The sequence below is a fragment of the Amphiprion ocellaris genome, chromosome 1 (assembly GCF_022539595.1).
Source record: "Amphiprion ocellaris isolate individual 3 ecotype Okinawa chromosome 1, ASM2253959v1, whole genome shotgun sequence".
Taxonomy (NCBI): Eukaryota; Metazoa; Chordata; class Actinopteri; family Pomacentridae; genus Amphiprion; species Amphiprion ocellaris.
Genome location: NC_072766.1, coordinates 3164121 through 3176738, shown reverse-complemented (window position 1 = coordinate 3176738; position 12618 = coordinate 3164121). Strand labels below are relative to the sequence as shown.

Genomic DNA, 12618 nt, shown 5'->3' with positions numbered 1-12618 from the left:
TTAAAATGTTGTCATTTCATTTATTTTATATATTCGATAGAATGTAGTACAACAACGTCAAACAAGAAAACAAGAAGAAGAAGAAGAAGAAGAAGGAGGTTCGCGCAGGCGCAGGGAAATGTTTTGGTTGGCCATCTTTTGTCGCCACATGGGTTTAGTAAACATCAGTCGGTCTGTTCCTGTCAGCTCCTCTAACATTGATACTTTTTAGCTGTTATTGCCCGGTGTTAGCAGTTATCTGGTATGTGATTATGTCACCGTTTTTATTCAGTAATAAATCCAGCTAATATGAAGCTAACTAGCAGCTAGCTGCTAGCATGTAGCCTGGCTAACCTTTAGAATCAGCTGAAGCTTCACTTCTGTGTTAAACCGAAACTTATCTGAAAATGAAGAATTAACGTCTGTTTCCCTGTTTTTGTTTCACTGCCAGCAGCTGATGGAGTCTCTGCGGCTGCTGTCGGCGGCTCCATCGGACCGGGGCTCCCAGAGGTGCAGGCTGGGTCCGGGCTTGATGTCGGCGCTGGGTCTGACTCTGGGCTCCCCGCTGCTGGTGTCTGTTCCCGGTGGAAGCTGCCTCTGCACCGCCTGGCCCCGGCCGGACCTGGCGGAGGGCTTCCTGCAGATGGACCTGAAGTGCTGCTCCCCCGGTCTGATCTCTCAGCTCCCCGCTCACCTGAACCTGGAGCCCGGCCACCTCTCACCTGTGTCCTGTCCCAAACTGAAAGGTGTTAAAGTCTCAGTGGTGGTCCAGAGGGTTGAGTTTAAGAAACACACACCTCCTAAACTGGTCCATGAGCTGGTGAAAGACATGCTGAAAGGTGTGTATGTCCACAGGGGCTTTGTGATCAACCTGGAGGAGTTTGATACAGATATCAGGTATGTTGTTGTTGAAAGCATCAATCCAGACTCTGTTAGCGCTGGAATCATCACCTCAAAAACTGGTGTGGAGATTTCTGGCCTCCAGACGGTCCGGCACTACAGGAGTCAGCTGCAGGACCAGGAGACGGTACCGCTGGGAGGACTGGAAGAGGTCAGCTCAAATTCACTGACCTGATTAGTATTTATCTTTCTACACGGTGTGTCCCACCTACATTTGTGTTTTTTGCTGTATTTCAGGTGAGTGCTTCCCTGAGAGAGATGCTGCAGCTGCCTCTGCTCTATCCAAACACCCTGAGCTCTCTGGGGGTGTCCTGCCCCAGAGGTGTGCTCCTGGTGGGGCCTCCAGGCGTGGGAAAGACCCTGCTGGTGCGCCGGGTGGTGGGGGAGGTGGGAGCCAGCCTGGTGGTGGTCAGAGGGCCAGAGGTAAATAAAAACAATGGTATCTTTTCCTGTACTGAGTTAGTACGCTGACATTAAAAGCATGACAAAGACAAGAAAATGTAATAAAATAAAAGGTTATGATTCCTATGAAAGATCATCATCTGACAAATAGCAAAATAAACTACACAGTCTAAAATAAAATATATCATTACAATCCCACGTTGTAATCATTACAGACCCCTGTTGAATGTTTTTATCTTCCTTTTGGAACAAGTAATCATAATTTTAGCTGAATGACATCTGATAGGATGGCAGTGGTGGACGTGGAAGTGGAATCAGCCAATGAGGCGATTCTCTTGTCTATGTTTGGTTATATTTTTCTGAATTTGGCAGATAAAGTTCCTGACAGTACAGCAAAAGATTGTAGCTGCAGGGTTTATATTATGGAATCATTAAATCATTTTGTGATTTTGTGGTTGTTGCAGGTGAAGCTCCTACTCAAGAAAACTCAGAGAAGCATCATTTTTAAGATCTTTTGTTTATTATTAAAAGATCTGATTTACTTTTCTCTGCAGAGATGAATATCTCAGATATTATTTTTTTGTTTAAAACAGGTTTTCTTGAGTACAAGCTTCCCCTGGTGGTATTAACCCTGTAAGACCCAAATATAGAAAAAAATAGCAATAATAAATAAAACTAAATAATAATAATAGCAATAATGTGTGTATGTATATATATATATATATATATATATATATATATATATATATACACACACACACACACACATATATATATATGAACTCAAATATCGAAAAAATTGCAAAAAATTAGCAAATCAGCAAAAATAATATATTAATATATATAATAGAACATAATAAAGATAATAAAAACAGAAACTGATGTTGTATTTTTGCAACACTGGGTTTTACAGGGTTAAACTGCCAACAACAATACATTTTTTGGGCTGTGTGTAATAGTTTTCTTGTATAGTAGCAGATATTAAAAAAATAAAATGTTGCTCCAATGAAAAATGTTATCTTTAAGTCAAAAAAAGAATCACAAAGCATAATTCTGTTTTACTTTATAATGTGGCTTTGTAACTTTCTGTTAAAGGCTACAAGGGTTTGTGCTGGAGGCCTGTTATTGTTGTTACATGTTTGGGCTGTTTTTGCACTCAAAACATACTTAGTTCATTAATTTTGTTGTATTTTTTTGAAGTGTTTTGAGCAGCATTTAATGTGGAGATGCAGTTTGAATCATTAGGAGTAATAATTGGATGGACGGTTATTTCAGGTGGTGGGATCACGGCCGGGTGAGAGCGAGGAGAAGCTGAGGACCATGTTTGAACGAGCTCGATCTGCAGCAGAAGAAGGTCCCTGTGTTCTGTTCTTAGATGAGCTGGACTCTCTGTGTCCGAGGAGAACCGGCTTGTCGGCACCGGAGAACCGCCTGGTTGCTCAGCTCCTCACGCTGATGGACGGGATCGATCAGTCCGACCGCTTCCTCATCGTCGGAGCCACAAACCGGCCGGACAGCTTAGACCCGGCGCTGCGAAGGCCTGGAAGGTTTGACAGAGAGGTGAAATTTATTCCAGCAGTTCTAATCCTTATTTGTCTTTCTGTAGATAAATGATCTAAGTTGTCTTTTTTTAAGGAGCATAGATAGTTTAGAGTAACTTTGAAAGGGTTACTCTGAAGCATTTAACAGCTTTTTTACTTACTTCAGAAGGTCTATTGTACACGAACCCTCTGTAGTAACTCTGAAATGCAAAGCAAAAAATGACACATCAGGATTAAAGGACAGTTCTATTTTTCCCACTTTATCCCAAAAATGCTACATCTGCAGCCCACTTCACCTGTACAGATCCACACTTCTTCCAGCAAGAGTTCAGGGCTGCAGTTAATTGGGAGTTCTGTTTAGGGGTTTTACAAAGAATCGGCAAAAAGCCCTCCAGAAATAAAAAAAAGATTCATGCCATTAGAATATTACTAAAGAGACCAAGATCGTGGGGTTCAAGTAAAATGTTTTTGGCTGGCAGGAGTCAGCACCATTCAAACTGTGATTAAAATCTCATGTCTACATTTATTGGCTGGATTGATGTCTGGGCTGAAGTGGAGACTTTACAGTTTTCTCTTCCTCGGACACTAGTTGTTTTCTTGCTGTTTGTCTGGACTGGTATTTTTTGTTTGCAGTGTCCATCCATCCATCCATCCATCCATCCATCCATTTTCTTCCTCTTATCTGGGGTCGAGTCGCAGAGGCAGCAGATGAAGCAGGTCATTCCAGACGTCCCTCCCCTCTTTCCAGCTCTTCCTGGTGGCCCAGGGCAGATGAGGTATATAATCCCTCCAGAGGGTTCTGGATCTACCCCGGGGTCTCCTCCCAGGAGGACACGTTCAGAAAACCTCCAAAGGAAGTCTCCCTGGAGGATCTGAATCAGATGTCCAAACCTCCTCAACTGGTTCCTTTAGAGGTGAAGGATCAGCAGCTCTACTCTGAGCTCCCTCCAGATGTCTGATCTTCTCCCCCTATCTCTAAGGCTGAGCCCAGCCACCCTACAGAGGAAGCTCATTTCAGACGCTTGTATCCACGATCTCATTCTTTGGGTCACTACCCAGAGTTCATGGCCATAGGTGAAGATTGGAAGGTAGATGGATGGTAAACTGAGAGCTTCTCCTTGCAGCTCAGCTCCCTCTTCACCACGACGGTTTGGTACAACATCTGCATTACTGCTGACGCCACCAATCCTCCTGTCCATCTCACGCTCCATTTTCCCATCACTCGTGAACAAGATCCTGAGATACTTGAACTCCTTCGCTTGGGAAAGCAACTATCCCCCAACCTGGAGGAAGCAATCCACCGGTTTGCATCAGAGAACCATGGCCTCGGACTTGGAGGTGCTGATCTGCATCCCCACCGCTTCACACGGCTGCAAACCGCTCCAGTGCTGCTGAAGGTCTGAGGAAGCCAACAGAACCACATCATCTGTAAAAAGCAGAGCCATGCTCCTGAGGTCCCCAAACCGGACACCCTCCTCACCCTCTTGTAATATCTTTTGTCTAAACTCTGACTCAAGTGTGATCGATTGATGGAAGTGAACCTCTGAGTCTTTGTCTTTCTTCAGGTCATTATCGGTGCTCCCACCCTGCAGCAGAGGAAGGCCATCTTATCTGTGCTTTGTGAGAGGATGCCGCTGTGTCCTGGTGTCAACATGGCCGAGCTCGCACAAACAACCACAGGATATGTAGGAGCAGACCTCAGCGCCCTCTGCAGGGAGGCCGCCATGCACGCTATACGGGAAAACTCCAAGGTAATCACCAGAACATGTCACACAAGTTACATCTGACAAGTTAATGAAATAGAATTCAACATTATCCCAAATGCCTTTTGTGTTGAAGATGTAGACTCATGCATGTTCTTTCCTATGTTTCCTCAACGTTGTTTTCTGCAGGATTCAGGAGAGCAGTCAGTGGGCATGAAGCACTTCCAGGAGGCCCTGAAGTTGGTCCGTCCGTCCTGCCTGAGGAGCAGCCTGGGCAGGACGGAGCTGTCTCCAGTAACATGGGAGCAGATAGGAGGCCTGGATGAGGTCAAGCTCAAACTCAGACAGGTAGCAGAGCTAAAATGAGGAAAACTCTACTGATTAGTCGATTAGTTGTCACCTATTAAATTAATCTGCTTCTCTGATTCTAGCTTTGAAAATGTTGGTATTTTCTGGTTTCTCAGTATCTTTGATATCTATCAAAAATACAGCAAAAATATCGAAAAAAATTAGCAAAAATATAGAAAATATGCAGGAAAAATACAGTAAAAATATAGAAAATAGACAGTACAAATATCGTAAAAATACAGCAAAAATATAGAAAAAATATAGCAAAAATACAGTAATATTATAGATAATATACAGTGAAAATATTGTATAAATACAGTTAAAAATAAAGTAAAAAATACAGTAAAAATCTCGTAATAATATATTACAAATATAGTAAAAATGCAGTAAAAATATACACTACTGTTCAAAAGTTTGGGGTCACCCAACAATGTCATGTTTTCCATGAAATACCACATTAACAATATCTGCACTGGATTTATCATTCATTTAATGTTATCTTCATTGAAAAACTGCTTTTCTTTCAAAAATAAGGACATTTCTAAGTGACCCTAAACTTTTGAACGGTAATGTATTTGCAGCTCAGAAATTACACAACAAAAAATACAGAATTGTCAGCTGACAGCTTGTTCATTTTCTCCAAATTAAAGAAAAACACAAGTAAGTAACTTATTTTCCCTCCGTCTGTCCCCCTTGTGCCTCCATAAGAGTATCGAGTGGCCCATGAGATACCCCGAGGCGTTCATTCGTCTCGGTCTGAGCCGTCCTCGTGGTGTTCTTCTCTACGGACCTCCAGGCTGCGCGAAGACGACGCTGGTTAAAGCTGCAGCCGCCTCCTCCCACTGCACCTTCCTGTCCATCAGCGGCGCCGACCTCTACTCTCCGTATGTGGGAGACTCGGAGAAAGCTTTGGCACAGGTATGTTCATTTCACAGTCTGTAACATCCAAACAGTGATGTTATGTTCTCCTGCATGTTTCATCCATAAACACCTCCATCCCTTCGTAGCTGTTCAGGCAGGCCAGGGCCTGTGCTCCCTGCATCCTGTTCCTCGATGAGATCGACTCTCTGATCGGCTCTCGGTCAAACAATCAGACGTCCAACAGCGTACAGACTCGTCTCCTGTCTGTCCTCCTGAATGAGATGGATGGAGTCGGTCTGAAGACGGTGGAGAGGAGGGGGACGGAGAAGATCCTCCAGGCAGGAGGGGAGGAAAGTCACACACAGGAGGAGGTCAGACGTCACGGAAATGTGCCTGAAGCTGATCAATACGAGCTGATTATTTGAGCTGTAATCTGTTTTTGCTCTTTCAGTTGGACAGCCTGGAAGTGTGCAACAAAGACGTGATGGTTGTAGCCGCCACAAACAGACCTGACTGCTTAGACAGCGCCCTCCTCAGACCCGGCAGGCTGGACCACATCATTTATGTCCCTCCACCGGACCAGCCGGTAAACCATAGAAAGTTATAGTATAACAGCAATCTAGTGAGAAAGTAATATAAAAGATGATAAGCTTCCTTTTGTAGCAGCGAATCTTTAACTACTCCTTGATTAACCTCATATATACCTCAAAAAACTGGATGCTCTTTATCACTCAGACATCAGCTTTGCCGCTAACACACCCTTCCACACTCACCACTGTGATCTGTGTGCCATAATAAAAGATAAATCTGTTTAAAATAAGGAAATAAATGTGTAAATATAAAGAGAGATAAATAGATATGGAAATATAAAGGTACATTTTGTCTTAGCTTTTCCCTTTTTCCCTTTGTTTTTTCCTTTTGTTTTTCCATTTTGTCACTGCTTTTACTTGATGGACTGAGCTGTCAATCAAATGGCTTTGGGCGGGGCTTTCTGTCCAGGGTATGTAGTCAATACCTGATCCATAGACTGTATAATAATCTTTATTTTACAGTCTATGAGCTTGCGCCAAGCAGGAATCCTGTGATACATACCCTGGACAGAAAGCCCTGCCCAAAGCCAGATTAACAGCTCAGACAGTCAAGTTAAAGCAATGACAAAAGACAAAATGTACTGTTATATTTCCATTTTTTTATCCCTCTTTGTATTTACACATTTCCTTATTTTTTTACAATTTATTTTTTATTTATTCCTCTTTATATTTACACGTGTATTTCCTTATTTTTAACATATTTTTAAAAATGTATTCTTTTATTTATTCCTCTTAATATTAACACATTTGTTTCCTTTTTTTTAACAGATTTTTAAAAATGTATTCCTCATTTATTTCCTTATTTTTTGACAAATTTATTTTTGTATTTATTCTTTTTATTCCTCTATATTTACACATCTATTTCCTTATTTTTAACAGATTTATTTTATTCTTCTTTATATTTACACATTTATTTCCTTATATTTAAACAGATTTATTTTTTTATTTATTCTTTTATTTATTCCTCTTAATATTTACACATTTATTTCCTTGTTTTTAACAGATTTTTTTCTTTCTCTTTATAGTTACACATTTATGTCCTTAGTTTTTTAACATATTTATCTTTTATTCTGGCACTCCTGTGATTCCACCATACACCTCTCTACCTGTCCTCTCTTATTCTCATCGCCCATAATTCATATCCTGCTAGGTCTAGTGAACACATCAAGCTCATCATCCCCAATACTTCTACTATTTTTGGCCGTAACTTCTTTTGCTTTGCAGCACCTAACAACTGAAACACCTTCCAAAACACTCTCAAACTTTCAACTCAAAAATAAATGTGTTCTTTGTGTGTCTAGGCTCGACTCGCCATCCTGAAGGTTTGCACAAAGTCGATGCCTGTTAGTTCTGATGTGTGTGTGGAGGAGCTGGCAGCAAAGACTGAGCTTTACTCTGGAGCTGACCTGGAAAATCTGTGTAAAGAGGTAAAGAAAATACAAAACACTGTTCTGTTGATGCAAAGAAATGTACTGATAGGATATCTAAAAAGTGTTTTTATTGTCTTCCAGGCTGCTCTTTTGGCGCTACTGGATGACAACATGGAGGCTTCAACTATCAAACACACACATTTCTTGCGGTCGCTCAGTAAAATGAGTCCGTCTCTCACCACCCAGCAGATCCACACGTATCAAACAGCTCCCAGATGACAAACAGAACACACGATTATGTTGTCTGCATTCTTTAACTGTATGGAAATTCAAATAAAACTACGAAAACTGGACTCGTGTTGCCTCTTGTGTTGTTGGGTTTGAAATGACCTTGTTTCAAAGCATCCACCAGCCATCGACTTTCACTTTCACGGCCACAGGATGGCGCTGCACTCTCATAAAATCTATTGATCTCATTAAAGGCTCTGTTGACTATTCGCCCCCCAGCGATGCATTTGAGTGCAGGAAGCTCCTTCTGTCTACGTGCCTCTCACCTCGTACAACCTCTCATCCTGCCTACATCAGTCTGGCCGGCGGGGCGTTGCTCTAAGAGAATTTCTCAGCAGCAGGTGAGAGCTGTGGCACACAGCTGCCCTCTGATTCAGCATCTGATTGCTCATCTTTACGTTAGAATATTCACTGCGAACTGGAAATAACAGCTCATTTCTCTTTCAGGTGTTTGAAAACTTGGAAAGATGTCTGGATTTTTCCAAATGTTGAGGAAGAAAAAGGAGGTAAGCTGTTCAATTTTAATTTGTTGTGTTGCAGAGACTTAGATTGTAGCCTCTATAGAGAAATACATGTGTTTTAATAATATTCTGGGTATTAAAAATGATTTTATATGTGTTTTCCAGCTGATCCCTCTGATAGGGTTCATGGCTTTTGCTGCAACAGGAGCCACTACTGCTTCTCTCTACTTTCTGTTTACTAAACCTGATGTTATGTGAGTGGTAAATTACATTTACTGTATTTATTGCTGCATTTTAATGCACCTTTTTCTTTTTTTTTACTCAAATCAGACTCTGGCATGTAAAAAAAAAAAAAAAAGCTTAACAGTAATGTGACATTTTAATTTTGTGTTTGTAGTTTGAATAAGACCAGAAACCCAGAACCCTGGGAAAGACTGGACCCATCCAAACCACAAAAGGTAATGTTTAAGATGCTATAATGTTTGTGTACAAGCTAATAAATGAACTGCACTTACATGGCATCTGTTAACTTTAGTGCTTTACAAACTGCTTTATATTTATTGCCTCTGATGCACCCGTTTACACACACATCCCAGCCACCAGGTTGCAAAAGGACGCTCTGATTGAACCAACAACTCTGCTAATGAAGCTTTTGATTCTTATTGACTCTTAAATACGACCAGAATCTTGCAGCCGGCAGCTTCAACCTGCTGAGTCACTGATGATGACATGTTATCATCCCTGCCAGTTGCTCTTGTGGCATCAGATAAATTACATTAATGTGGTCGCCGTGCAGCCGTTTGCTCACTCACCTGTCACTTTAAGTCGATGTAACACTTTCAAATGGGTCGTGTGAAGCCTCGTTTTTTTATTTCTGGCTTTTTCCTGCAGCTCATCACCATCAATCAGCAGTGGAAGCCCGTGGAGGAGCTGGAGCTGGTGAAGAGTCTCACCAAGTAAAAAAAACAACAAACACAAAACCAAGGCGGGCATCTCCTGTAAAAAGTCTGACCAGCTGCCTGCCTCCCCCATCAGTCTAACAGAATCCTTTCTGCACAAACTAGGATGCTTTGACACTCAGTGTGCGGAAATGCTTCTGCTCAACTGGTGGGGTTTGACCCTCCTCTGTAGCGACCCGTCTCCAGGACGTCCATCCACATCAACACCCGAAAACAAGCTGGGAACAGATTCTCATACTGCCGTGAAGTCTATGTGAGGAAAACGTAGAATAAACTTCATCTGGATTTCTTTGATTACAGCAAGACAGAATATAGTCTAATAACCCTTAGATGCTCCAGTGATTGGAGCCTGCACTCTTCCATAAGTGGGTCAAAAATGACCCATATAAGAATCAGTGTTTTTATGCCATTTTTGTCATTTTGGTTAAGAATAATTATTTGTTTTCATGTTTGAAATATGTTTATTTTCCTTTTTTTTTTTTAACAGATTTTGACCATTTTAATAATTGAAAAAGAAGAATATTACACTGAACAGCAGTAGAAGAATGTCAACATCCATTTTTTAGACATTTTTTCAGCTCTTTTCCCCCAGCTGTTGCTGCTCTCCGTGAGATATCAGCATCTCCTCTTAGCCTCATTTGATTCCCAAGAAGTGTGTTTGGCCTGCAGACACACTGCTAATAACCTGAATTTAGCTGGAAGAGGTACAGAATAAAAGGATACGGCTGGTGATGTTTTGTAGTTTTTGCAGCAAAAGATCCCGTGAACATACAAAAAACAGCAATTAATCCATTCAGAGTCTGTCTCTGTAGTTGACCCTTCATGCTTTGTTCCAGAATCCTCCATTAGCCTTTTTCACAGCAGCTGTATCCACTCAGCAAAATGAGAAAAGCACAGGTGTTACTAATTGCATTAAGTGTGGATTCAATACATTGAATAAAGCTGTTCAAAGGGTTTTAGAGCAGTGACACTGCTAAGTGAGACTTAATGTACTGCAGACAGTTTGACTGGGCAAAAACAGGCAAATGGCTACGGCCTTCATTTGAATACCGGGCATCAAATACTTCATTTTCTGTATTCTGGTGAATTTTTATGCACCAATTTTAGCATTTTCTGCATCAATTTATGCTAAAATAAAATGTCTATTTATGGAAGCAACCCCCTTGGAAACACAAAAATGTATCTGCATTTTATTATGTTTTACACAATAGATTCAGTAGTTGTTGGAGCTCATAATTCATTTATTTTGATTGTAAAAAGTAAAAAGACCTGCCTCTGTACTGTACTATTGCATCTATTGTTGTTCATTTCCTCAACACCAGTTCCTTGGAGGAGGCACACCTAGATGGCATAGAGCCATTTAGAACTGACCTCTCCTCCACATTTACTGCTTTCAAAGAGCAGATCAAATCTTTATCACTATTTCCCAAAACAAATCTCCCCCTAAAACCCATTCAGCAGCTTTTTTTCTGACACATTTGACAATTGAGTGAAGATGTTAGTAATGAAATCTTCACTAAATAGCTCCTTTGAAATGACTGTTTCATGAGCTGCAGTTTGTAAGGTGAAGAAGTGAACTTTGAAGTCCCACCAGGTGCTATTTTGCTTCCTCATTCTCTAATTTAGCTTAGTGTTTACAGCGAGGGTGGCTGTAAAGTAATTACTGCCATCCAAAGCGACGGGCGAATGCACTCATCTGCTTTAGTTTATGGCTGTGTGGGCATCGACGCTCCCATTGTGTTTCATGAGACACAATCCTCTTAACTAAAGTGTGGCTCAGAAGAGAGCAGAAACACCAGGAAATGTGAAGTCTGCAGGACTGAATGGACTTCTCTTGACTTATTAAACTGTGACCAAAGAGAAGGCGGGACACTGGGTATTGTTTCCTGCTCAGGGAACCCGTTCTCTCTCTGGTTTCACCTACATGCAGGGTCACACAGGTCAGAAAGGGCGCTCCGCATTTTAAAACACTTCCTTCCCATTGGCTGCATGTCAGTTTTTTTCTCTCACATAAATTAAACTCTTATTTCACAGCTGTGGAGAATGTAAACGAGATGGAACGTGTGGACAGGCATTGATGAATGCATGGTGAGGCCAAGAGGTCACCTGCTGCAACCTGATGTCACCTGTCAAGCTGTGAGTGCAGCTGAGAGGTTATTTAGGGAGACAATGACAGAAGGGGAAGGATGCAGTACTGATGCGTTGTCGGGAGCTTGTGTACGTGACTGTATATCAGACATCATGACACCACAGACCATGTGACCCAGCAGGTGCTGCTCAAAACAGTACATTAAAATCGACAGATGGAATTCGCCTCCATTCGTTATCAGTGGCTAAAAGTTCTCTGAGTTGTTGTCTAAAAATACTTAACTTGTAAGTGAAAGGATTATATGGTGCTTTACAGGAAGGCAGGGACACAGGTGAATGTTGTCTCCTCTGGAAGACAAACAGAGGAGCCGACCGCCTTCGGTTCATTAGTTCGGTGATAAAGCAGCTGTTGCCTGGAAACGGAGACACTCCTACTTTATCCATGTTGTCAGTAAAATGTCTGGAATTTAAACATTAACCTCGTTATGTGTGACAAGCCTTGAATCACCGAAGTGTCAGTTTTATATAGTACGCTGCACTGCATAGTTGTGACTCAGTCTTTAGTGTTTTTGCCTATTAAAGTCTAAATAAATATGACTAATTTACCAGTTTCAGCTCTATATCTGTACACTTTGTTTTTCAGTTTCTTGCTGTAAGTAAAGCACATTTTTCTACATCCATCATACAGTATCAGGAAGCTTAACTGCACAGAGAACAAGTACAGAAATGTTTGATCAGTCTGTCCTCTATAGAAGTGCACCATCTAGTGCTGAAAGGGTTGGATGAAATATGGATGAAAATATGTCAAATAGAAACTAAGACACTCCTACTCCATCTCTATTGTCTAGAAAACTCTATATTTTAACCTTCATATGTGTGAAAATCCGTTAAAAATAGAAAAGTTTCAATTGCATAGAGTGCTGCATCACATAAATGTGACTTATTATTATTCCCTAAACACGCACGTTTAAGTGGCAATTCACCAATTTTAGCCAAATATCTGAGCACGTGAATAAAATACATTGTTTGACAACCAAACCTGTGCACCCATCATACAGTTTAGGCAGCGTTTCATTCTTCTTTCCTCTACAGAAGTGCACCATCTAGTATTGACAAATGATCAAAAGC

The 12618-nt window shown here is 41.2% G+C and overlaps 2 protein-coding genes across 4 annotated transcripts; both read left to right on the top strand.

Annotated features, from left to right (window-relative positions):
* The first annotated feature begins 82 nt into the window (after window positions 1-82).
* Window positions 83-8047, top strand: spata5l1 (spermatogenesis associated 5-like 1). Of its 2 annotated transcripts, none has more exons than XM_023265968.3 (11): window positions 83-241; window positions 431-1030; window positions 1117-1302; window positions 2557-2841; window positions 4388-4573; window positions 4715-4873; window positions 5582-5791; window positions 5881-6105; window positions 6186-6320; window positions 7626-7751; window positions 7836-8047. In XM_023265968.3, the coding sequence occupies exons 2-11, from the start codon at window positions 437-439 to the stop codon at window positions 7971-7973; spliced, it is 2244 nt and encodes a 747-aa protein (XP_023121736.2). In that variant the 5' UTR covers window positions 83-241; window positions 431-436; the 3' UTR covers window positions 7974-8047. The 2 variants fall into 2 exon arrangements, with proteins under 2 accessions (XP_023121736.2, XP_023121737.2); XM_023265969.3 differs by having other exon boundaries at window positions 90-241; window positions 434-1030.
* A 179-nt stretch (window positions 8048-8226) lies between these two features.
* c1h15orf48 (chromosome 1 C15orf48 homolog) lies at window positions 8227-10687 on the top strand. Of its 2 annotated transcripts, XM_023265972.3 has the most exons (5): window positions 8227-8323; window positions 8430-8488; window positions 8609-8697; window positions 8841-8901; window positions 9335-10687. In XM_023265972.3, the coding sequence occupies exons 2-5, from the start codon at window positions 8450-8452 to the stop codon at window positions 9401-9403; spliced, it is 258 nt and encodes an 85-aa protein (XP_023121740.1). In that variant the 5' UTR covers window positions 8227-8323; window positions 8430-8449; the 3' UTR covers window positions 9404-10687. The 2 variants fall into 2 exon arrangements, with proteins under 2 accessions (XP_023121740.1, XP_054872047.1); XM_055016072.1 differs by lacking the exon at window positions 8227-8323 and having other exon boundaries at window positions 8339-8488.
* Window positions 10688-12618: the final 1931 nt, after the last annotated feature.